The sequence below is a fragment of the Linepithema humile genome, chromosome 1 (assembly GCF_040581485.1).
Source record: "Linepithema humile isolate Giens D197 chromosome 1, Lhum_UNIL_v1.0, whole genome shotgun sequence".
Taxonomy (NCBI): domain Eukaryota; kingdom Metazoa; phylum Arthropoda; class Insecta; order Hymenoptera; family Formicidae; genus Linepithema; species Linepithema humile.
Genome location: NC_090128.1, coordinates 7,834,091 through 7,859,112, shown reverse-complemented (window position 1 = coordinate 7,859,112; position 25,022 = coordinate 7,834,091). Strand labels below are relative to the sequence as shown.

At 33.7% G+C, this 25,022-nt stretch overlaps 4 protein-coding genes and 1 long non-coding RNA gene across 11 annotated transcripts; 4 read left to right on the top strand and 1 right to left on the bottom strand.

The window, feature by feature from the left end:
* The first annotated feature begins 68 nt into the window (after positions 1–68).
* On the top strand, positions 69–1,867 carry LOC105679751 (ubiquitin-like FUBI-ribosomal protein eS30 fusion protein). 2 transcript variants are annotated; one of them, XM_012379985.2, is made up of 5 exons: positions 69–209; positions 669–783; positions 1,074–1,209; positions 1,465–1,520; positions 1,656–1,867. In XM_012379985.2, the coding sequence occupies exons 2-5, from the start codon at positions 709–711 to the stop codon at positions 1,785–1,787; spliced, it is 399 nt and encodes a 132-aa protein (XP_012235408.1). In that variant the 5' UTR covers positions 69–209; positions 669–708; the 3' UTR covers positions 1,788–1,867. The 2 variants fall into 2 exon arrangements, with proteins under 2 accessions (XP_012235408.1, XP_067217363.1); XM_067361262.1 differs by lacking the exon at positions 69–209 and adding an exon at positions 269–327.
* A 151-nt stretch (positions 1,868–2,018) lies between these two features.
* Positions 2,019–5,275, top strand: Mic26-27 (MICOS subunit 26/27). 2 transcript variants are annotated; one of them, XM_067361248.1, is made up of 6 exons: positions 2,019–2,261; positions 3,017–3,207; positions 3,396–3,532; positions 3,605–3,838; positions 4,056–4,231; positions 5,113–5,275. In XM_067361248.1, exons 1-6 carry the CDS (start codon positions 2,121–2,123, stop codon positions 5,155–5,157), a joined length of 924 nt encoding a protein of 307 aa, XP_067217349.1. In that variant the 5' UTR covers positions 2,019–2,120; the 3' UTR covers positions 5,158–5,275. The 2 variants fall into 2 exon arrangements, with proteins under 2 accessions (XP_067217349.1, XP_012235405.1); XM_012379982.2 differs by lacking the exon at positions 2,019–2,261 and adding an exon at positions 2,727–2,936.
* Positions 5,276–5,835: 560 nt separating this feature from the next.
* Positions 5,836–11,681, top strand: RSG7 (Regulator of G-protein signaling 7). 3 transcript variants are annotated; one of them, XM_067361192.1, is made up of 13 exons: positions 5,836–6,434; positions 6,573–6,693; positions 7,195–7,441; positions 7,624–7,720; positions 7,868–7,918; positions 8,031–8,186; positions 8,410–8,633; positions 8,824–9,047; positions 9,263–9,376; positions 9,477–9,602; positions 9,792–9,978; positions 10,223–10,315; positions 10,607–11,681. In XM_067361192.1, exons 3-13 carry the CDS (start codon positions 7,220–7,222, stop codon positions 10,673–10,675), a joined length of 1,563 nt encoding a protein of 520 aa, XP_067217293.1. In that variant the 5' UTR covers positions 5,836–6,434; positions 6,573–6,693; positions 7,195–7,219; the 3' UTR covers positions 10,676–11,681. The 3 variants fall into 3 exon arrangements, with proteins under 3 accessions (XP_067217293.1, XP_067217294.1, XP_067217295.1); XM_067361193.1 differs by having other exon boundaries at positions 6,824–7,441; positions 10,607–11,676; XM_067361194.1 differs by lacking the exon at positions 6,573–6,693 and having other exon boundaries at positions 10,607–11,676.
* On the bottom strand, positions 11,155–23,618 carry LOC105679747 (monocarboxylate transporter 12-like). The gene is made up of 5 exons (XM_012379974.2): positions 23,478–23,618; positions 16,844–17,112; positions 16,451–16,577; positions 15,775–15,954; positions 11,155–14,602 (listed from the first exon to the last, which is right to left on the bottom strand). The coding sequence occupies exons 1-5, from the start codon at positions 23,504–23,506 to the stop codon at positions 13,309–13,311; spliced, it is 1,899 nt and encodes a 632-aa protein (XP_012235397.1). The 5' UTR covers positions 23,507–23,618; the 3' UTR covers positions 11,155–13,308.
* On the top strand, positions 13,755–24,689 carry LOC105679753 (uncharacterized). Of its 3 annotated transcripts, none has more exons than XR_010891739.1 (7): positions 14,499–14,636; positions 16,834–17,181; positions 18,878–20,728; positions 21,385–21,556; positions 21,982–22,237; positions 23,181–23,380; positions 24,558–24,689. It is a non-coding gene; the product is annotated as an uncharacterized lncRNA (long non-coding RNA). The 3 variants fall into 3 exon arrangements; XR_010891737.1 differs by lacking the exon at positions 24,558–24,689 and having other exon boundaries at positions 18,878–19,055; positions 20,564–20,728; positions 23,181–23,484; XR_010891738.1 differs by lacking the exons at positions 14,499–14,636; positions 24,558–24,689 and adding an exon at positions 13,755–13,878 and having other exon boundaries at positions 23,181–23,484.
* The last annotated feature ends 333 nt before the right edge of the window (positions 24,690–25,022 follow it).

Below are 25,022 nucleotides of genomic sequence, written 5' to 3'. Positions count from 1 at the left end.
AAAATATTTTATGTGTACCAACGGAATAAAAAGAAATCACTCGCTGCAATACTAGAGAATAACATGCAACTCATGTGACCAATCATCTTTTGGAAGTGAAAGAAACGGAAGATGATTAGTTATTGTATCGTATCCAATAAGAGATCAATCTTGAGATCCAACCGACGCCAATAACCACCATTCTTTCTTGGGACTCCGTTGCTCACGAGGTAAGTGCAATTTACAATATGTGATGTGTTGAATAAGTATATCTTGCAGAATATATATATAAAATTAAAACCTTATGCAATGCTTTATCTATTCGCAACTCACTATTAAACACTTTATGTTAGAATTTTTAATGTGGAAAAACCATTTAGTATAAGTTTGTACATTTTTAACCTAAAAGAACATGTGATCTGCATGCACTTTTATTAGCTGTATACTTACATCATTTCTGCAATATAGCATTTTATTAAAATTAATATATTGGATTGATCAAAAAAGTTATTTAGATTTTCGTCTTTTATTTTTATCAAAAAATTTGAAGGAACTTTCTGATCAACCCAATATTTGCTATTGATAAGAATTAAAATCAATAGATTGCATTCTATATAATATTGATATGCACACATATGTGTGTGTTTATGAATGTTAGAACTGGCATTAATAGTTTTTGTATTTTTCAGGACTTTTAACACGTTAGAAAATATCGCATATACCATCATCATGCAGCTGCAAATTCGTGGACAAGACACATTTGTCATCAATTGTGAAGATAATGAGAAAGTGCAACATATAAAGGTATTAATATTTTAAAAATAATTTTATCTTGCTATTAGATTAGATATCCAAACTTTTTTTAAATGATAATTTAAAAGCCTGTAGTGTTAAAATAATCTACCATTTACTTTATAATACTTTATAATACTATATACCTTGAAAACAATAATGCAAAAATGATATGTAAAATAGAGGAATTGAAATAGTTTTTTTATTTTTTGTTAAGTTTTCTACAAAATTAGTTCTATAATAAATTTCTATATTAAAATAATTTTGTCTAACTTCTTAATAATATATTTTAACTTTTGCAGGAAAAGATTGCGTGTCAACAAAACATTGAGGGAACTGAATTTACTCTTCATTGCTCTGGATCATTATTATCAGATGACACTTGTGTCGGGGAACTTCCATCAGATGTACTTGAGTTGACTGTACCTTTATTGGGAGGTTAGTTAATCATAAAAATATAATTATATTACATTATATTTATTTAAAAAAAATTCAATTTTATTAATATCTATTTATATAGTATATAATTATAAAGATAGTTGTTTTAATACAATAATATATGAAAAGTTTTTTATTAATAAATTTCTAGTATATGAAAAAAAATTAAGAAGACTACATTTTATAGAAAATTTTCTTTAATTATAAACAACAAATATTTAATCGGGAATTAACCATATTTGTTATTGTTTCTAGGAAAGGTTCATGGTTCCCTGGCACGTGCTGGTAAAGTGAAGGCTCAGACACCCAAGGTAAAATATTTGAAGCCTAATTATTTAATTAAATTTGTGCTTTAAATTAATTATTATTTACAGATAAAATAAATGTTATAAAATAAATGTTTAACCTAGAAGATTAGTTTTTTGTATTAATGTATATGTTGTTAGGTGGAAAAGCAAGAGAAGAGTAAAAAGAAGACTGGCCGTGCTAAGCGACGCATCCAATACAATCGTAGGTTCGTCAATGTTGTCCAAACCTTTGGACGCCGACGTGGACCGAATGCCAATACAAATACATAATTTAACAAAAGAAGAAATCTTTTAATATTACTATATTATTTGTTACAGCAAAGTCAAATAAAATGTCATAGATAAAAATATCTTAAACATATATTTTATAATGAAAAATAGTCTGTATTAGGTTATATTTTTTAAGTCATAATGCAATACTGCTAAAAAGCAGTCTGAATTGAGCGAAATCTATCATATAAAAAAAAAAATGGGAAATAGAATATAAAACAATTTTAATACAAGCATGTAATACAAGAAATTCAACAAGACATTTGAATCTTAGCCATACATAGAAAAATTGTATTCCATGATTTGATATCCAGTATCCCGAAACACGACGATATGAACGATGTTTTACACAAAATCCTAGAATTTACTATTGGAAACATATTCGGTAGAGATATAACTTGTAGAGAACCTGTACATCATTGTGACGATTATCAACCGGGCTCTTTGGTAGAATTAGGAAGAACTGGTATTAAGGTATGAATTAAATATGCTAAACAATTTTCACAAAAGATATTATTGTCAATTTTAACATGAAACTACATGTGGAGTATTTAAGTATTGAATTTTTTAATTTAGATAGCGTGTTTGAGAAAATTACAGTTTACATTTATAATTCACGTAATATCAATTATAAAATAATATTTAAAACTTATGTAAATAGAAATTTTATACAAAGAAATCTTTCTTTGTTTTTTTGCGCTGAAAATTTTTGCAGATGGCGATGCCAATTTTCGATTTGTATTATGTCAATGCATTAAGCATTTGTTTATATTCACACAATACTTTTGAAAATATTTAATGTTTTATAGAAGTATATATCATTTTTATAATAAGGCCGATATATTTCAAGTAAGCACAAAAATTCATTTTTTTTTAAATCTATTCCAAAATATTGCTGGAATTTTGTTTGGAGTAATTATGGCGAGTGGAGAGTATCTCTAGATATCGAGTTATCTTAGCTTTTATCTGTCAATATGGTTGGTTCTAGTATGGTTACGTCTTCTGCTAATATGTCTGTTCATAAAATTGTTTAATAATTTCATGAAAGTTTATGATTTTTTGTATAATTTGTTACTTAATGTATAACAAAGCATAATAACATCACAGAATCGATAATTTATGAAACAAACTTTCACGCTCGGAAAAATGGTGAATATGACTACAAACTTACATCATGTTTATTATAGTCATATTTTATATAATATGTTAAATATACCATTTATGTCAAGTTTTTCAAGAAAATTTTGATGCCGTGCGGATTGTGTGCAGCAGCAGCAGCAGTACCTGCGGTAAAACCAGCAAATCTATCGCAAGATAGTATGCCAGCTCTTAGCACAGACTCAACGGTCAAAAATTTAATTCGACCATCTGAATTACCTATTTATTCCTTTGAAGATGATTACTCTAAACAGATTCCATGGTAAAGCACAAGTAATTCCAACTATAACTATCTTATTATATCTGCATAAGCAGGAAGTTAATTCACAAGAACCATTTAATTTTGTGATAAAGTGTATGATATAAAATGAGTATATATATATATAAAACTTATTTTATATAATTAGTGTATTATTGTATAATATATGTATAATTAATTTTGTATAACAGCAAAGACTGTCCACCCTCGGCTTTAGAACAAAATATATCAAAAATTCGCAAGTCTGTTCAAGCAATTGTGTCAGAGTATCAACATTATACTGGTGTTGTCTCCGATACCATTGACACTGGTTTCGAACACAGTAGAAGTAAGATACATATATGTAAAACATATTACATATAGTTTAATGTATTGATAATAACATAATTATTTTTTGCAGCTCTTGTAGATTATCTTCGTGAGGAAAGTAATGTCATGCCACGAATGGGTGCTATCGCTATTGGTGGATTGGCTGGATTAGTACTTGGACTGAGAGGACGCACATTCAAGCGAGTAGTATATACTACTACTGGTGCTGCTACTGTGGGAGCTCTCTGCTATCCTAAAAAGGCAGAAGAAGGAATTGATGTAGCGAAACATTATATAAAAGTCGGCTATAACTTTATTTATGGCGGTAATGAATCTATTTTATTATCTTTAGTATATTAATTTTGAATAAATAGATATAGACATATATAAAAATTAGCAGCTAAGAAGAAAGCTAAAGAATGTTGACATGCATGTGTTATTATGTGTATAAAATAATAGATATAACATATTGTAATCTTCAATGGTTTGAAAGTGATTCATAGGCATATTGATGGTTCATACTTTATTATAAATAATTTCAGTCAAACCCGGTGACAATCGACAGCTGGAAATCGCATTGCCGGAATTACCAAAACTAAAAACTCCAACATCTTTTTCGGAATTTTTAGACTTAACGATTGATACAGGTTCGGCAGTGGCTACCGCTGTTGGTAGTTTTGCCCAGAACGCGTATACATCTTTAAGTGGTAGCAAGGAGGTAGGATGCAACGAAGAAATTCCTGCATTGCATCGTCCCTCTCTTACACTTGATTTAACTTTTATTTAGTTCTAAAAATGCATTGGAGAAATGTGTCATTAGAATTTTCCACTTTCATTAACTAATTAAAATGCTATGCAATTCTAAAGTTTTGTTTATAGCAAATATCTAAGTTGATTAACACACTTGTAGATGATTCGATAAGATCAAACTGCAATTTTAGATTTGAGAATGAGACATTATCTGTATACTGTAAATTTGTCAAAATTTAATATATTGCAGCGTTGTCGAAGTTTGTGACAATCTTTTCTGATGGAAAGCTGTGAAATTATTTGAAGAATTTTATTGTTTTCAAGTTGTGTGTGTTATTTAAAGCAGCCATAGAGTTTTTCAGTTCTGTTACATCGTCAACGCTGATATATAATATTGTCGCGAGTATCTTTATTAATAATGTAAAATATTTCTAAAATAATTATTCTTAAGATTTGTGAAATTTGCAACATTTTATCATAATTATATAGACAATATTGTCGCGAGTATCTTTCTTAAAAAATGCATTCTATACATTAGCCCATGCAAATGATGATGAAGACAAAATGAAAGATGCCCGTTCTGTAACATTTCATTACAATGCCGAAAAACCCTCAGAGTCGATAATTGAAATACCATCCGCGCCTTCAGCAGATGAAAATACAGATGCTCAAAGAAGTTGATTTAGATGCAAACAAACTTAGGTGTCTGTCTCAATTCTTTCCCACTTTATACTTTTGGTTGAGAGTTTTACTTCCTTGCTTGTGTGCTAATTTTGTTTGTACTATGTTAATTTGCATTTTATGATATTTATAACGATATACTTATTTTCCATCGTTTATATGTTTCAGGAAAACCAATCGACAGCAAAATCAACAGACGCTAAAAAAGATTAAGCGCTTTACAATAATAGCGCAATGTAGCAAAAGAATGTAATATAAACATTTTATTATAGAGCAAAGGGAGGAAATTGTTTACATAATAAATTATACGCAATAAATTATCTTAATTTGAGACGCTGTGTTTAATCCTTACGTGCTTATGTTCAGTATGTTGGAGAGAAGTAAAATTTGGTAATATATTTCGTGTTTCTTATTGAATATAAATACATGAACGTCACTTCTTAAATATATAATATATAAAAAAACATTGTAAAACTTTTGATTAATTCTTTTATTTATTTGTATAGAGTACATGTATAAATTTCTCTGGTAGAGGGATTAAAAAAAATTCAAGCTTTCAACAGGACACACGTTCCTCGCGGCATCGAGACGACATTGCACTTTGGCGTGGCGCGCAGCCGCGTCTCATTTATCGACTGCCGTTCCCGCCATCGCACATCGACGGGATTTCGATCTTCACCCTGGCGCGAGGACAAGCGACAGTCGAAACCTGCGCACTTGCAACCCCAGCACGAACCGTCAAACTAATAGCGTTTTCGATTATACAGGATTTGAACGACCCAGGGTTGATCAATCACTATTTTACTATAAATGCAAGTCTTTCATTGGTGGAGAGGTTGCAATGACGTCATTAACCAACCCTGGGTCGTTCAAATCCTGTATAATCGAAAACGCTATAACGCGTGCCCTTAAAAAACACAAACCGCTGCGTAGTCATGAAAGATGCGCGCGCGCGCGCGCCTTTACCCCCTACTATCTTGACTCGATCTTCGCACGAGTCAGCACGCGAGCCGTCGAAAGATGCGAGTATGTCATAAATGCGACCGATCTTTCCGCGCCGAGTTTATCATCCGAGATAGGGAAGTCGATAATTAGCCCGCGTCGCCTCTTCTCGATGAGATATGAACTTGAACGCTCGGAGAACGTTTCACGTTCGCTCAGACAGGCCAAAGGATTCTGCGATCGGTCTCGAGTGCAAGTATGGGGATCGTTTGTTATTCTGCGAGGAGAGAGTTTCGCGCAGTGACGCGTAGTGAAGGGGTTGCTCGCGCGACACTTGTACTCTCGAGCCGGATGCTGTAAACTCGATATACTCTCATTGATCGCTGTCACTCTTCCCTGAGAATATTTTGACGCAGAAGCATATTGTGTGAATTTTTTACAGTGTTTATGGATACAATGAGGGACGTGTCAATAAGTTTCGTGCTAGACAGCGCGTGAATTTTGCATGATTTGAGAGCGGAACGACGGGTCAAGGTGTTATAATTGAGGTAAGTCTTCAAGGTGCGCACGAAGAGGCGTATCGATCTCAAATTATCTTTGTTTTCTTGATAATTTATAACAAAGTATATTGCAGATGTACGTAAATTGTTTTTAACTTATTTTTACTTTTTCACATTTCTGTCTAGCGTGTTATTCAAGATTGACACATGATTGACGTTTCCTATCGCTGTCTACTCTTTTTTTCTGCCCGTCAAGCACTTCTGTTACGCGATGGACAATTTTAAGCTACCTGAGATTACTTACACGGTAAAATACTATTTCATGTATCAGTGAACAATATTGATTCAAAAAAAATTGAAGTCAATTTAAAAATTTTATTAGTAGAAATTAATTTATTAAATTTATATACAACATATTCCACATTATAATTATATAGATAATTGGTCATTGGATCGATGTTGCGGAAACTTTACTCACGCGAGAAAAATTGCGCAAGAATATATTAAGATATGTCGAGAATTACTTACGGTATCGTGTGTTTCAAGAAACGATATATTGTGCCGGATACTGTACAACAGGACCAAAATTGATATATTATTAATATAAGGAATATATTAATTATAATATTGAATTGATCAAAAAGTTTCGGATTTTCCTTTCATTTTTATCGAAAAACTCGAATCTTTTGATTATCCCAATATTTATTGAAAAATAATTTAATAAGAAAAACTTAATTGATTACGACTTATACATAATTATATGTTTAATCTGTTTGCGTTTATTGCAACACTATATTTAATTGTGCAGGAGCGTTGTATCTCGTAGAGTGGATATGGTAACTATGAACTCCGAAAAATCGGCTTGCCGCCGAAAACCAGCGGAAAAAAATAGCAGCAGCAGTAGCAAAAAGGCATCCGAGCCTACCGAAGAAGCGGATAAAAAGAACGAGGATAATCGTACGAGCGAGTCTCCCGATTTATCGCCCAACACTCCCACGTACAACGTCACTGCCTCCTGCGCCGAAGACACTCCTAATTACCTTGTCTATAAAAAGGTAATATTGCAAATAAAAAAACTATAAATAATGAAGTGTGTGCAACATACACCAGAAAACAAATTCAAGAGATTTAACATTGGCATGCAAAAAGGATTTGGAGAAATTTCTCTTCAATACTATTACTTTTAATTTTTAGATATTTGTGTTATTTAAAATAATTGTACTCTATTTTTTTTTAGATGGAATCGATCGTGGAAAAGATGTTGGACGAATTTACTGGTGTTCCTGTAAAAACAGTCAAGACTTTCATGACGAAGACGCCGTCTGTTTTTACAGGTACAGAAACAGCTTTTCTTTTAACACAAAAAAAAAATATTTTTATATATATGTTAATTTTTTAAATAATATTTAACTTCTATGTCGCATAATAAAATCTCAATTAAAAATTCACGATTAATAATTATATTCGATTTATTTTTTCAGGCACAGATCTTATAGCATGGATGATGAAAAGCATGGACATAGATGATCAAGGTAAGACTAATTTTTGATGTACAATATATTAATTCTTATTGTAAAAACCTATTTATTTAATAATCTATTAATTAATATGATAAATAATATAACATGTATATTGATTTTTCAGAGGCTCTTCATGTGGCTCATCTTATGGCATCCCATGGATATTTTTTTCCTATCGACGACCACTGCCTTACCGTAAAAAATGACAACACATTCTACAGGTTTCAAACGCCCTACTTTTGGCCATCAAACTGTTGGGAACCTGAGAACACCGATTATGGTACAAAAAAAATATTAATATTGCCATTTGTGTAATTTGTATAAATTGCAAATGTAAAAATTGTTCTTAAATTACTTCTTGTTAGTTTTATTTAAACAGAATTGATTAAAAAAGACTTTAACTTATTAACTTTTTATAAAGAATGATTTATATTTTTATATTTATTACTTTGATAGCTGTATTACGATACATCCGTTGGTGCGTACTACATTAAATGTTACAGCTGTCTATTTATGCAAAAGGACGATGCAGAACAAAACGCGATTGGAATTGGCGGACTACGAGGCGGAGAACTTGGCTAGATTGCAAAAGATGTTTTCGCGAAAATGGGAATTTATTTTTATGCAGGCGGAAGCGCAAAGCAAAGTAGACAAGAAAAGAGATAAATTGGAAAGAAAAGTTTTGGATAGTCAGGAGAGAGCCTTCTGGGATGTACATCGGCCAATGGTAACTTTTTATATTAGAATACACAAGAGACTAATACTCTTGCATTTATTTTTTTTTTACTAAATGCCGAGACACAATTCTTGAATAACAAATAATCAAAAATTTTTATTAAAAAAAAATAAAAATCTGCTGCAATAAATCCTTAAATTTAGTGTGGATTTTTTATTATTATGTATACATTAAATTTCAGCCCGGATGCGTGAACACTACGGAATTGGACATTAAGAAGGCTTGCCGCAGCTACAAGTCTGTACAACCAAGTAAGCATTTGCATCTGGGGGTCGCGGGTGGCAGAATATCGCCATCTATGGAATCGAATGCGACCTCATCGATAGAATTTTTGCAGAAAGAGATCGAGACCCTGAAAGAAAGATTGGATAAGCCCGTCATCAAAGTCTCGAAAGTAGCCGAAGCGTATGTCAATAGAATTCTGTTTTAACGAAGCGAAGCAAAGAATGTATCTCGGCACTTTTCTATTAACGTTTATTAAAGTTATTTGAGATTTAACTCTATTGTGCCCGTCAAAGAACGAGAGTAAAAGTGCCCGTTTCAATTTAACTGTGTTCAATATAATATATTTATTTAGACTATTAAATGTGTATAAGCTAATCAATATGCTATATTTTCAGATTGATTGGATACTTCGAGCAGTATATGGAATACGATCCCTTTTTCACCCAACCCGAGCTTACAAATCCATGGATAACCGACAACCCGGAAATGTGGGAGCAGGAAAAATTAGCGTATGTATATTATAGCGACACTGAGACAAAAATTTACACGATATTCAGCAAATTTCAACAAAACGGTGCTATGTGTATTTTACGGATATTTGATGTGTAGGAAAGAAATATCCGTAAGAAGAGTCAAGAGGTGGGCATTTAGTCTTCAAGAACTCTTGCAGGATCCTGTTGGTAGAGAGCAATTTATACGCTTTTTAGATAAGGAATTTAGCGGCGAAAATCTCAAGTATGTATAATAAATTTCACAAATCTTATTGTTATATTATTCTATTTTACACGCGTATTTATCTATGCATATATTGGATATTTGATCTCATTTTTTAATAAAACAAAGAATTTGTCTCATTTTTACCGCTTGGCGGCATTGTGTCACTGGGACAAACTTTTGCCCTACGAGTTGATTTTGCATGTGCAGATTTTGGGAAACCGTTCAGGAATTGAAAACTTTACCACAGAAAGACGTCCAGATAAAAGTCGACGAGATATGGCATGAATTTTTGGACACGGACGCCAGTTGTCCTATCAATGTCGATTCTCGATCTTACGAGATAACCAAAAAGAATCTAGAAAATTCGGATCGATGGTGCTTCGACGTTGCTGCAGTATGAATTTAATTTATTTTTCAACACATTAAAAAAAGTTAAAATTTTATAAAAAGTATCAAATTTATCTAATTTTTTATCATAAAGATGAGATGCAGAACTATTCGGATCAAGTTGTTTAAAATAGTTGTCTTGAGCATTTTTTTTTCTCAATATTACACGATTAAGTTTTATTAGTTTTTCGCAAATTAATTATTAAAAATATAATTTTATACATAATTCTAACTATATTATTATTTTCTAGGCGCATGTATATCATCTGATGAAGAGTGACAGTTATTCAAGATATTTACGTTCAGAAATGTATAAGGACTTTCTTAATGGTTCCAAAAAGAAGGTGAGTATGTGATACATATTTACTTCATATTGTATAATTTAAAATCTATTGTTAAAATCTATTGTTAGTGATAATATAAATGTTTTCTATACTGCATAAATTTTTACTATATAGTTGATCAGTTAAAAAAGTTTATAATAAATATTTTTGCTTTTATTGCTATGTTTATTAATATTATAATTACGAAATAATTGTAATTTGTTAGAGTAAAAAGTTACAAACTTTAAAAAGTAATTTTTTTAGAATAATTATCATAATTAATTATATTAATAAGAACGATTTTGTTTTTAGACTTCTGTAAAAGGCATTCGTTCTATCGTCTCTTTTACTTCAGTTCGAAGGGACACAACAACTTCGTAACCTGCCAGTTTCTAGCATCTATGATAATTTTAAGTCTCTACTTGCTACCTTTTCTGTTTTTTGTCTCCGTCAAAAAGTGCACAAAACTAGGAAGGAAATTTTCAAAAGAATGTTTTTTATTTGGACTTTATCTTACGGTAACTTTATCTGATTCACTTAACAAAATATTTTATATAAATAATTATATAAAAATTAGAATTACTTAAAAAGTTATCCAAGGATAACGTACGCTTTTCGAATACTTTAGAGTAAAGGATTTATTATAGATCAATTTTTCTTATATCTACAATATTTCGCATTTGTTATTTATAAATTTTACACAATTACGATTTCATCACCAATTTTAAATCATAGATTTTTTTAAAAGACAATTGATTCGTGAAGGATAGCTATTTAAATTTTTAACATTGAAGATCTAAGAACTATAAAAAGATAGCATGCAATCAAATTCTTGCTAAGAGAAACTTATTTCAAGAATATTGCCGTTAGGGATTGAATCTTTTATTGTATACATGTACACTGTTATTTTATTACGAAATGCATTCTACATTGCAGCATATTTTTGGGCAATCTAACAAATATAAATAATGCATGTAAATAACGCATTTTCTTAACTCGTGAAATGTATCGGATATATGAAATTAATTAGCAAACACTGAGAAAATAGAAATGTTAGAATAATGCAAATTCTATAACGCAAATGTTAATTGTATAATCGGGATAGATCAAAGATCATGTATTTTCAACAATTGAAGCAGGAGAATTGAGCAAAAGACATACGCACACATACATGTACAGAAATATATTTTGCATATAGCTTTACGCAAATAATCTCAGCATTGCCCAAATTTCGAACGAGATTATTTATAAAAAGAGATATCTCTTTGTCCTCATTCTTGCTTTTCTTCAAGTTACATCGTTATATTCACATTCAACACACAAAACTTCTGTCAAAGACATCCTCGAATTAAGTGGATTACAATAAAACCAAACTAGAAAAAGGTAATTATTACTTGTCTTATTTAAAATATTTCTCCCATTACAATGACATTTCCTATTTGGTCCCAGAAATAATTAAAGAATTTTTTTTTCAGTTATGTCCTTATTTCAGTTTAAATTACGCAAATAAAAAGGATCGATAGAGCTTTTATAATATACACGCTAATTGAGATACACAATTCGGATATTTGGAAAGTAAAGTGGAACTGAGAAAAAGAAAATACTGGAAAAAATTTATTGCTGCCAAATTGTAGCTATATTTTGTGTCTCCATACATACTGAAGTTTTCAGTTTATCGCCCTTTCGGGAACGCTGCGACGGGAATTGCAATTGGAAAAAATTTTAAACTCCTATTATATAGAAAGATTTACATTTCATATTATATTTAAGACTTCTATCAAAAGTTTAATTAATGGAATTCTCGCTACAGATGAAGTCTTGATAAAAGAGGTAATTTCAGTCTATTATCAATCTATTAAAGTATTAAACTATATATATATATGATTACATTATAGTCCACAAGATCTATAACAATATAATTATGGTTATATTATATCGTTATTTTCGGACTATTCAACTATCATTATTATTTAGTAATAATTGGATATTTATTGCCATTACGTGATTTATAGCTAACGGATGTCTAACTGAGTGTTAACGCGGTTTGAACCACTAGAAACTTTCCTGATCACTTTGGCACAAAGTCGTTTAACGGAACTCTTATAACACGTATGGTATGCCCTTGTCTACGTTAACTCCTAAAATTTTTCGTATCGTTATATATAAGATTTATTATAGATACCTCTCGATGATATGATTTTGTTACTGGCAGTATTAATTATTTTCAACAATAAACTTATGTTAAGACTATGAACCAAGCAATATTGCTTGATATAATTGCTTTATATTGCACAAAAGGCTCGTAGAAACCAATAGATACTCAGTACCATGTATAGATGTACTCAGACACATGTACCTTAAAAATGTGAATTTTTAGAGTGCATATTCTTCAGTATTAGGTAAAAAATTGATAAAAATTACTGAAAACGTTACATAACAGCACCTTATATTGGAATATGCAATCTTTGTTCATTTTCTCAACAAAAATTTCTATAAAATGTATATTTTTTTAGAATAGTAAAATTCATTAGCGACACATGTATCTGTTCTACTAATGAATGATATTTAGAAATGTTTGACCATTCCTTTTATTAAGCATCACACATTTCTAATAAAATACAAAATTATCGGTTCTATTTTTAGCGACAGCTATTCAGTTTATACAAGCCTTCCTTACATGACAGTTCATGTAACAATCTTACGTAATAATGGCGTAAATCGAGCAACACTCGTGATAAATATCTGCTGTGCAGATAACTATATACACGGAAGTTCTGCGCGACTAAAGAAGTTCGGCATTATTAGAATTTTGCGAGTTTTCCTAGAGTACAAAAAATATAGATGTATAAAATTTGCGAGAGTCTAGAACACGACTCGAATGTTCATTGTCTTACAATCTAAGTACGTTAAGAACGCTTGAGAGTCCATTTTGTAAAAGTCCCAAAAGACTACTGCAAGGCACTCATTTAAATCGGTTTATCGAGATCTTCCTCGACGCATCCTTCGATTTAATTTTATATCGCTTCTACGTCCTTTTTATTTTTTCTGTTGATAATCGGCACTGCACCCCAAAGCGCGGTGCCGAGGATTAGGATGATTCCGAAGGCGAGGAAGATCGGTTTGTACGAGAGCACGTTCTCGAAGATGACGCCGCAAACGGGCGGGCCGACGAGCTGCAGGACGCCATTGACGAACAACGATATTCCGTAGGACGAGCTGAGCTTCTCGGTGCCTAGCATATCCGCCAGGATGACCGTCGTGATGCCGATGTACATGCCGGACGACAGGCCGAAGAGACCGCAGAAGAACGACAGCATGGTATAGCTGGTCGCCATAGGCAGCAACGCCAGGGCGATTCCGCTGGTGCCGAGGCCGACCACGAAGTAATAATACTTTGGCATGAAATCGATGTCGGACAAGGACGCGCCGCTGATCCTGCCGACCAGATCCAACGCGGAGACGATGGACAGCAGCAGAGCGGACGAGTGCTTGTCGAAGCCCTCGGCAATCGCATAGGACGGCAACAGTATCATGAAATTCGTGTTGCTGATGGCCGACGTGGAATTGGAGATCAGGATCACCAGGTAAATAGGATCCCTCAGCACACTCAGATCGAAGAAGCATGCCTTCTCGGCGTTCTCGAGCTTCGACGCCTTCGCCGACGACCTGGAGAGCGCGTCGTCCCGCTTAGGCTCCTCGACGTACCTTCTGTTACTCTCGTCCTTCGGATTCTCCGCGATCTTCGAAAAATCGCACTTATTCTCGTTGGAAGCAACGCTGCCGCGGCGCGATAAATTCCGCGCACCGCTGTCCGAACCGTCGTCGTCTTCTTTTGCGAGACTTGAACGGGCCGTCATACAGATCTCGTTCACATTTGGACTGCACTCCCGCGAGACATCCTCTTCCGCCTGTGAAATCGGATCTTCCTTGATCACGTTAGGACGCAATCTTAGAATCGTGTTAGCTTTTTCATCATTCTTCTCATAGCTCAGTTTCCTTTCAGATTCGTAGCACACTTTTTCGTTGGTTGATTCCAGCACCACGTTGTGCAAAAGTTCCGAGAGCTTGCGCACTTGTTTGTCATCGTCGCCCGGAGCAGCTGGAAGACTCGAGCCAATTTTGAAATTGCTTTCTGGTTTTTCAGCCGACTCCCCTTTGCCGGCCTCCGTAGACTCATCGAGAGTCAATGCTTCATTGTCGATACCTTCATCTAGAGGCACGATCTTCATGTGCTCCTCGACCGGATGGTACAGAAAACCGCAGACTAGTGTGTTCAGCGTGATCGCGCCCATGATGAGCACCGCTCCTCTGGAATATGATAGCAAAACCTGATTTAAGTAAGGTATGCACATCCAGCTTTATTTTCAAAAAGTAAAAAATAGTTTGGGTAAAGCTTCAATTTATTTTTAGACTCAGATGTGATTTTATTAAAATTTATTATATATTTATTCGATGGCATATCGAATAAATAAAGCATTGTGACCTTTTCAAGAGAGTTTGTTGTATAATCATTTTAAAAATGTTGAAAATTTTTAAAAAGATTTACAAAATTGCATACATTAGAATTGTAATTCTTTTTTGAGACACACTACTGATAAAATATTGTTGAAAATTAATGGAATGTAGTTAATGTTTAGAGATGCTTTGTTGTCTTGTTGGCTTTTTGAAAAACCGCATATGCGATTAGAAGCGCTCTGGAACGGTTCGAAAAGACAGTTGCAATTTAATTGTTATTTATTGTTTATTATTATTACTTTGGGATATAAAAATGGCCAGATGTAATATCTTTAATATGATAGCATATTTTTAGAATTTTATTTTGCATTTTGATCAGGCTAGATTTTTCGTAGCAAATGAAAAATCCTGATATGTTACCTGCAGTATTCACGTATATATTATGTAATGTGCCTTTCGTATAAGATTGATAATTAGTATTTTATCATATAACTGATTTATAATTTTATTTCTTTATAATGAATCAATAATCTATCACTGTCAGAACATCCATAATTTAAAAGCAAAAGGAATAAATCCAAGACATAACATATTAGCATATTTATACTCATGATAAATGTTATATCCTGTTTATTATAGCATGCATTTTTTTAGTTCATATTACTGAACGCACAGAAAATTGCAGAAATAAAAATTTCCGAATGGATGACGAGGTTCCATCGTGAGAGACGTCTACAAGACCTTTCCTGCAACGAAGATTTCGGCGAAGATTTGCGAAAGGTTTTGTGTCTTGTGGCTTCCCAAGCCGCTTCGCAGTGTGTTCTCGAACCGCTTCAGAGAACTTCTATTTTCCGCCTCTCGAAAGCAGTTGGAACTATATAAAGTCTTTTGCGCTCCGGCAGAATAGATATCTGGTGCTTGTTCTTGTTCGAACCGGAGAAGAACATCTGAATAATTCATATTTATTGTCCCTCTGTGTCTTTTCAAATAGCGATTGTCAGATGGATAATTTTTTAATGAATTACCTGTATCCGAAGCAGTCCAACAGATATTGCAGTAATGGCGGTAGCACTATAGTGCCGATTGCACTGCCAGAAATGCATAAACCGGTTGCTAACCCCCGTAATTTTTCGAAGTACTGCGTAACAATGTAAACCGTCGGTGGAAATGACAATCCAGCGCCGATCCCGACCATTAGTCCGTAACTACGCATAGAAAAGTCAACTTTTATTTTTACAAAATTTTAATTCTTAAAATTAAAATTTTAATTTTAAAAAATAAAATTAGAATTTTAATTTAATTTGTAAAATTAAAATTTAAAAACAAAAAAATAATAGAAAAAAATTCTTTTTCTGTTATTTTTTTATTCTTGAAGAATTATACGTCATATTATACGTATAAGAAACGTATAGAACTAAAATTTAAAATCTTTATATTCTCTCATAAGAAAGTCATATGCAGCACTTTAATGTACATTATGTGTACATTAAGTATTAGATAATTAAATATACTATCCGTCTGTTTCTCTCTTTACAAGAATTGTGTAATATACTTAAATCTGTGCAAGAGTCTTAAATCTGTGAGATCTTTAATCTTCGTTACACAACGTTTTCGGTAACATTTCCTCGCAATGATTAAAGCCGGAGTTGTTAAACACTATGTTTGTCTATCACTTATGACTATCTCAAACGTCAATCCTACCTGACGTAAAGATAAGTAACCGAATTGGCGAAATAGCTTAGCATCATCCCGCTGGCCGCAAAGGTACCGCCGATGAGGGTCACTGTCCTATAAGAGTACTTGGTCGACAGGATACTTGATAAAGGACCTGCGAAACATTTCACATTACATTTTTATGAAAAATACGCATTCTGTCATATTTTTTGCATTCAATATTTCTTTCACATTCAATATACTGAAGTTTATATAACGTTTAGAAGATGAGAGAAATTTTGTTGGCAAAGTTTTTTGCAAAAATAGAAATTTATTAGAAATGATTTAATTTACAATATTAATAATATATAAGTTCGAATTATAAAAATCTAAATGGAGCATTCGATTTAGCGGTTTAAATTATTTTGCAGAGCTGCTTACCTAACGAGCTGTACAGAAAATAGCACAACGCCGGCATCCAGGAGGCCGCTGTGGAGGACGCCTTGAAAACGTGCAGAAACTCGACGAAGAGCACGCCGAAGGATTTAACGGTGCCCGGGATGAGGAAGTTAACAATAAGGGCGGAGAAGAGGACCACCCAGCCCCATCCGCCGTCCGGCGGGACCATTTTCGTCTTCCTCGCCTTCTTCGTCGGCATGTTTTCTACTGCGGCGCAACGAGGCCGTGCACAAGTCCCGCGCGATTCTTGGCTGTAAACATTCAAAGGAAACGTTGTTACGCGTAGATTATAATAGACATTTTCTGCCGTCGTCGCGAAGGTAAGAGAAAGATCATTATCGGGTATTAAAGGATAGATCAGCCTCAGCTCGTGTCCTTGGCGCGATTATACTCTTTCATAACAGCGTGATAGAAAAATCGACAACGATGAAATCTTTATTCACATTTTATAGGACTACGGATTATCTTATTACTTTACAAGTGAAATATGCTTTTTTATTTATTTTTTTTATCATTATAAAATTAAACGATGTTTATCATAAAATCTATTTTGCGTGACAGCGCAAACGAGCGACAAATAACGCATTTCCTCTTCGCGATTGTCCGCTATTAACCGTACACTTTCGCAGAAGAATTTTCTTTTCACACTCGACCGCATGCGACAGCATTGCGCGTTCACCTGCGCACACACGGAATACGTACAATTTTCATTGGAACACGCGTTCATTGGAACCGTAAACGTAAACGTGTTTCGGTTACCATTCACGATCGCGTACGTGAACGCCAGAGAGAAAAACTCTTGCTTGCATCTACGTGCGACGAGTTCTAAATATTGCCCGCGATTTGTTTCTAATTATAAACGCCGGGAATATATCTGAAAGATTAAAAATGGAAGTGCGTCGCGATTTAGAGAATAGAGATATACATATATCTTTTTCTAGTTGCTCTCTGCCAAGATGGATGACAAGATGAAACACTTTCATTTTCGAATACGATCTATTGCGATCGCATGTGAAAGAGAGAACTGATAGACCAAAAGAAATGTATGAACGAGCTTGCTTTGTACAAACAGATAAACACATCGGAAACCTACATATTTAATGTACAAAAATGATACATGATGAAAGTCGTTGAACAGGATTCTTACGATTGTCGTTTTATCCTTCCACAAATTAGTAGAAAGCACACATGGGAAGCCACGAGGACGTGGATTTAACTTGAGATTTGAAATACATTAAAAGAAGATTCTTGTAAAAATTATTACAATCCGTGAAACTTTATGAAAATGTTTTATACTCATTGTTCTGCCCGTTTTAGAACCATAGATTTTAATGATCAACTCTGACTCTTATGTTAGCGTCTTCCTTGAAAGCGGTCTTTAAAGCGTTTAACGTACCGGTACGAATGCGAAAATAACAAATAGCAAAAATAAAACATTTAGCGGCACTCATACTGATGTCTCGTCCCGATTTGTATCTTTGTGATATTAATTAGCATCTTGATGACGGACACGTCATGTTCCGCCACACATGTCGTTCCCAACCAACTCGTTCTTGATGGATATACCGCGTGCTACACACGCGTGATCCGGCTCGCGCGTGGCGCGCAGCTATTAATTTAGAATTGTGACTATTACGTGGCTTTTAGATTTCAACCTTTCGTCACGTTTCGTATCTACCCGATCATTTAGCTAAAAATGATTAAAAACGTCTAGGTTTGATATTTGATAAAGATTTAACAGAAAAAAGTAAAAGCAAAAAGAACTATGTAACAGATATTTTATGTGGCAGAGAAATTTTTGCAAACGACGACAATGTAATAAAATGAAACTTAGCGAGAGTTTAGTGAAAGCTTAACAAAACAGTGAAAAATATTTTTATTTCTTTTTACAAATCAAAGATTCTCTTAAGGAGTTATTTAAAACGTTCATAATTTTGTAAGCTTTATTTTACAAGAATTGAATTTTTCAATAAGTAATTTCAATTAATTAATTCTTTGATTGTCTTTAATTTTTAGTGCGGAGCAAGGCTCGCTAACTTGCGTCTCGAGGGTCATTTGCGTTTGCATATCTGCGACTTTATGGCGAGGCAAACGTCGCGCCGGTAGTAAACGGCGCAACGGTGAGAAAAGTCCCGTAATCGACCACACGATTCTACAGGTAACACTGTGCAACAAGTAGGCACGCCGCTCACAGGTACCACGCCTCTAGTTACTATGAATGATTTTATTTACTACGCGCGCGTAAAACGCTCGAACGCAATTGTGAGCATGCCGATCGGAATCGCCGCGCTGTTCTCCGCTCCGCACAAGGCACACATGATTCCGCGGAATTAAAATTCTCCAGATCTTTCTTATGAATATAGTGTAGTAGGCATCGCAGTATAAATACACGTGCACATGCTAAATAACTGAGCAGGAGAATATCATAAAATATTTTAGAAAGCGCTGTTTATGTGAAACAAAAATGTAAAGCGGTTAAGCAAAATAGTTGGCATGATTTCTATAAATAGCGAAGTAAAATCAGGGGTATTTTGGCATTCTTTTTTCTAAGATACATCTTCCTGATGTATACTTTAGCATGTATATCTTCAGTGATGAAAAATTAATAATCATGATCGGACTCTGCGAAATGAATACAAAACCGGTTCTTTTAATGCATTCCTAAGGCCGAAAATGTATATGTATCATCGCTCTCTAAAGGTTAATGTTGCCAAAAAAATAACTTTCAAAAAATTTTTTAGATTTGTAGTCAGTTTCCTATTTACATATTCATCGTTTAATCTAACTAATTAGAATATATTTAACCTTGTAACTATCTTCCTATAAAAAAAAAAGATTGCCTTGAAGGAGAATCGCTCAAGTAGTTATTTTTCACTCGCCATAGCTGACAAAGAGGTTGTCCTGCATTCCAAAAATACTATCTCCTTGTTAAGACAAATGAACTGATCTCATAATAGCATCCTTGAATGATATTTGCTCAACTTCTAAAGCAACAGTGGTTTCAATGATAAAAGACTTTTCAAAATTGTGTCGAGTACAAGCACAATGCTGTTTACATACTAAACTCTATATCATCACACATTTAATCATTTATTTCGCAGTTTATTTATATAAAAAATTGTAGCATAATATTCTAGAAATTTATTTCTATGACAAAATCAAACGAACAATTTTATTTTTAAAGATAATTAGTGAAACTATTGAATTATTAGCAATTAATAGTAAAAAGAACGCTTTTTATTTAAAAATTACGTTATTAGTGGCATATCTGTCTGCATTATAATCTTGCATAATCAAAATTAATTTATCGCCGAAGTTGTATTTATAACTCCGATGCATTACGCTCTACTTGCTGCGTGATTAAATTTTATTATAAAGAAAGTTATAAGTTTTCTTATAAACCACTGCGAGTAAAATATCATTTAATGAACAAGTTACACAGTTGCCTGTTTTGCAATAAATAGCGTTTATTATGGCACAACAGCGCAAGAAATTCTCAAGATACTTTACTTCGTATAAGTATAGCCCAACATTCATTCAGAAAAACCAGCCGTGGCGCCACGATGTGCCGCAAATAGCAAAGGCCGTTATTTAATGACATTAAACAATTTTACGCCTAAATATTACTTGAATATTTATTTCATATCGCTTTACGAGCTTCGCACACAAACATCACAACCCGGCCTCTATATATTTATTAAGTTTCAGGCGCCTTGTCGCCGTGGTATACGTGAGATAGCGTGTAAGCAAATCGCATCTTGGCAATAATAAATGACAAGCTCGTTAGCGTCCGAACGCCTTGAAGCATTACGATGAATTAATATCCGTAAACAGAATCAGAAAGGAGAATCACATCCTGATACGAAGGTAACGGATAGATATATACGCACACGCTCAAGTGTTAACCGGTATTCGTCCTTTATAAAGGATTAATTACACATGTTATATTGGGTTGTACTTGTATCAACTTGACATATTAAAACGCTATATTTTTGACAAAATTAAGTTTGATCTTTCAATCAAAATATGCACGGTGAATACTTTCTTTTCAACTGAATACTGGATAACATATTCCGTTTTCTTAAATTTGACATTTTAAGATTGTATAAATTATTTAAATCCTGCTATTACTGCTTCTCGATTGAAAAGTGTTTTATTTCTTTTCGAATAATTATCGAATAACTCTCTCGTTAATAGAAGTCCGAAAGATCGAATGCATTATGTTCCGATTAAAATTCATATAAAAATTTGCACTTTATAAATGCTGTTTATTCTTGTATTTTGTAGATATTGTTTATCTCTATGGAAAAATTAATAATAATAAAAGTAGCTTATTTATCAAAGAAAATTGAAGAGAACAATATCTTTATAAATTATTTATAGCACAATCAAAAATATACTTTATGTCAACTTTACTAATCACGATCAATTGTCAATTAATAGAATATCGATAATTTTATGTGGTACAATCTAGCATTGCTCGCGATACGTTTCATTATTGATAAACGATAAACGATTTTCAGATTTTTTTTGTCTTGAAGAAATTGATCGAAAAGAATGAATATCAAGTTATAAGAACAGTATTTATTTATAAATCTATTTTGTCTATGTCATAGTTAAAAAAAGATAGAGAATTCAAGCACGCATGAAATGTCGATTCTAAACAACGCGTGTTGTTCTTGGCAAAGTTTAAAGGTATGCATTACGTATTCTTTGCGTTGCGTTTATATAAAGCTATTAATTGTATGCGCAACATCACTACAAACTGATCAGGAACGACTCTCGCTTTTCTTCCCTTCGCTTTCTTTGCCTCCGCCTTAACCACTTCTTATAATATTATAATTTTGCAATTGTAAAAAATTTCTGTTTTTATATATTTCTACGAAATTAATTTTAAACGATGCTGTATGTGTTATATAGATAGCAGTAAAACTTTCGTGCTTTTTCTCGAAAGCTATCATACTATACAGAGTATATGTACAATTTCATTTATTATTATAACTTTACACTAATTCTAAAGTGAAATTAACTCTTGAATATAAAAAAATAATATCGATATATAAGGTTTATTAGTGCCAAACACAATCGTTCTTACAAACGTTTCTCAACTTTGTCTTCAGGGTCGAAACGTTTGTAATTATCGGAAACTTCACAACATATCGCACGAACAATTGCAGCTCTAATGGTAGCTCCGGCGTACTCATTCAGACCTATTCATTTCTCAAGTGTATATAGCTGGCGGAAATACAAGAGCACAATGACAACAATATCATGCAGAAATTGTAACAGATTTATGAACAGTAACATATGTTTCTGTCTGGATTCAAAATCGGTATAGAAGATTGCATGACGTGAAAGAGACACGCAATACACAAGGTTACCACACTCTAATAACACTGGTCAACTAATCTAACATCCTTTTTATGTTGTGAATAAAATTTGAACTTTTCCAAGTTTAATACAGCGAATGTAAATCTGTGATTCTATTGATATGTTATGATTTTCGAATATTTCCAAATAACAAGCACATAAAAGTGTTACTTTTATAACATTTTTAATTTATATTTGCTTTGTATAAAACAGACGAATATAACAGAAAATATTAACAAATAAAAGAAAGAGGATATTCGTGCTTAAACAGCTGGTTATTCGCTAATTATTACAATCTTCTCATTTGATACATGAGTGTGTTAACAATTTTCATATAGAAAACAAAAATTAACAATATTTAGACGTTTCGATCAGTAATTTGATCATCTTCAGTAACGCAGGAAATTCTTTAAAAAAGACCGTTTAATAGTCATATGAGACTGCTAATAAGAAGTATGTAATAGGTCTACATTGTGGAATAAATTTGAGTTGTCAAGAACAAACAATTGCGAATGACTGTGACTTTTTTACGAATTTCCTGTGTTACTGAAGATGATTAAATTACTGATCAAAACGTCTAAATATTATTAATTTTTGTTTTTTATACAAAGAGTGTTAACACACACACTCATATATCAAATGAGAAGATTGTAATAATTAGCGAATAATAACCAGCGATTTAAGCACAAATATCCTCTTTCTTTTATTTCTTATTATTTCGTGCGTGCTTTATCTCTTTTTCACCTTTGATAACAGAAAATATTTTTAATTCAACATAAATGACATTTAGTTCAACATAAATGACATTTAATGACATTTAAATGACATTTAATGATATCTAAATGATATTAAAATGTTTGTAAATTCTCTCATTTCGATTTTTACAAAGTTTAAATGTATTATAGTTCGAAATATATTTATCTGTTCTAATATAAGTTTGGTTTTTCAGATGATTGAAACAGACTCCCCAGAGCTAACAATTGACGTACATAAACATAAGCAGCATAAGAGCGAAATAGCGAAAGTTTGAAGATCCAGAATCTCAACGATAAAAATTAAGTCAATTATATTGAAGTATACGGAATACTAGAAGATGCGGAATACTGGAATATTAGAATATTAGGAAATGCGGGATACTTATTTATTATGGTAAGAAATTCGCAATTTGAAAATCATAGCTCATTAAAAAGACCATTATTTGTCTAAGCAGTTCATCCGAATGTAATAACAATAATCATGCACTGACCTGGTGGAGATTTCCTCTTGTTTCGACATCTTTTCTTCTCGCTGTGGTGGTGGTTGAGGAAGGATGGAAGTGGCGGTAGCTTAATCACCCGCGAAGGACTTGTTCTTTCTCTCTCGCTCTTTCAGGCAGGAGGGCAACGGGAAACAGGATGCTCATCGGACGTTCGCTATCATCCTGTGCCTTCGACTAGACTGCCCACTGGCACCGGAGAACCCGTTCCTCTCCCTCTTCTTTTTCCCTCAGCTCTTCTCAAACCGGCGCAGGAACACCCGAAGGCTGCCCTCGACTTTTATCGTACCAAAACGGTCACCGCGCCGCGCCATTATAAGACCGGTGTGCACCACAATGTGCACCACGGTGTATACGTACGGTATGCACGGTAAGGATTGTTCTCTTCGAGTTGGCTGTCTAGCTAACTGACCGGCTAGCTGGCTGACCGGCTGGCTGGTTGACTCGCTGGTCTGGCAAAGGCGACTTTTATCTGAGCTACCACAGAGCACAGAGGTATACCGCGGAGAGACTACAAGGTGGAGACAGGTCGAGTAGCGTGATCCAGCCCGCGCGATCACCGCGAGAGGGTGGGAGATTTCTTCCACCGCGTACACAACCACCGCTTGCTCGGCTCCCACCAGTCGTGCTGCCCACCGACTTCCAAAGAAGACTAGAACTTTGCACATAATCGTGAAAATTTAATTCTAGGAATATACGTTAAATGTATCTTCTCCGACTTTTCAGGATTTTTAAGAATCCCAAATCGAAGAGTTGGCGATTGATCTGTTTGAATGTAGCTTCGAACCCTAAGATGCATTACATATATTTCTGACTTTCCATTATCCCCTCAATCAAGATTTATTATCCCCTTATTTTAATTATATGTGATAACTGTTGTAAAATGTGAAATTTGCTAAATGTTTATTACTTTAATTATAGAGTTGCTGAGCGGCGGATTCCGCGAAAGAGCTATAATTAAAATTTGAATCGAAGTTTGTGCCTTTTGATTCAGTATATATATTGAAATATAATAATGGTGCGAAAATTTATTATATTTGCGCGTATTTCATCCAATGCTGTGTATTACAGGTATCACATTCCATTGGGACACAGGAGAACGTCTTCTCCGCGCCTCTTCCTCGTCCAGTGGCGAATCTTCCTGATCTTCCTTTTAGACGGCGATCTTTTTCCACTGCTCCTTGTGCTTCTTCTCTTTCTGGCTCCCCTCCCTGCTCGGCGAGTCTGGCTCTCGGGATCGTCATTCTGCAGGTTCGCATCATTAGTTTTTATTTTGCGACAGTATGCTATTTTTATCCCGCAATTCTCCACCTCCTTTCTTCCTTCTCTTCTTCTTCTCTTTCGCCCTTCTTCGCCCATCCTCGAAGACTACCTGCAAACTACCTGTAGTTATTATTATACGGAACTCGAGACCAAGGAACCCAAAGCAGGACGGAGAGTGAGGACTCAAAGGTTCCTTGATCGAAAAGTTCAAAGAACTTAAGTCTGCATTATTAATCTTACAATATGCACCTCATTCGTTAGTGTCAAAATTTT

Bases quoted from the DNA above. Each gene is read 5' to 3' on its own strand.
- LOC105679747 (XM_012379974.2), bottom strand. From the start codon at position 23,506: ATGTCGAAACAAGAGGAAATCTCCACCAG. The intron at 17,113-23,477 runs GTCAGTGCATGA...GAATGTTTACAG, and splicing joins CAAGAGGAAATCTCCACCAG to CCAAGAATCGCGCGGGACTT. The intron at 15,955-16,450 runs GTAGGATTGACG...TTCTATGCGTAG, and splicing joins GTTACTTATCTTTACGTCAG to TTACGGACTAATGGTCGGGA.
- RSG7 (XM_067361192.1), top strand. From the start codon at position 7,220: ATGGTAACTATGAACTCCGAAAAATCGGCTTGCCGCCGAAAACCAGCG. The intron at 7,442-7,623 runs GTAATATTGCAA...ATTTTTTTTTAG, and splicing joins ATTACCTTGTCTATAAAAAG to ATGGAATCGATCGTGGAAAA. The intron at 9,377-9,476 runs GTATGTATATTA...TTTGATGTGTAG, and splicing joins TGGGAGCAGGAAAAATTAGC to GAAAGAAATATCCGTAAGAA.
- Mic26-27 (XM_067361248.1), top strand. From the start codon at position 2,121: ATGAACGATGTTTTACACAAAATCCTAGAATTTACTATTGGAAACATA. The intron at 3,208-3,395 runs GTAAAGCACAAG...TTTGTATAACAG, and splicing joins TACTCTAAACAGATTCCATG to CAAAGACTGTCCACCCTCGG. The intron at 3,839-4,055 runs GTAATGAATCTA...AAATAATTTCAG, and splicing joins CTATAACTTTATTTATGGCG to TCAAACCCGGTGACAATCGA.
- LOC105679751 (XM_067361262.1), top strand. From the start codon at position 284: ATGCAATGCTTTATCTATTCGCAACTCACTATTAAACACTTTAT. The intron at 328-668 runs GTTAGAATTTTT...TGTATTTTTCAG, and splicing joins CTCACTATTAAACACTTTAT to GACTTTTAACACGTTAGAAA. The intron at 1,210-1,464 runs GTTAGTTAATCA...TATTGTTTCTAG, and splicing joins GACTGTACCTTTATTGGGAG to GAAAGGTTCATGGTTCCCTG.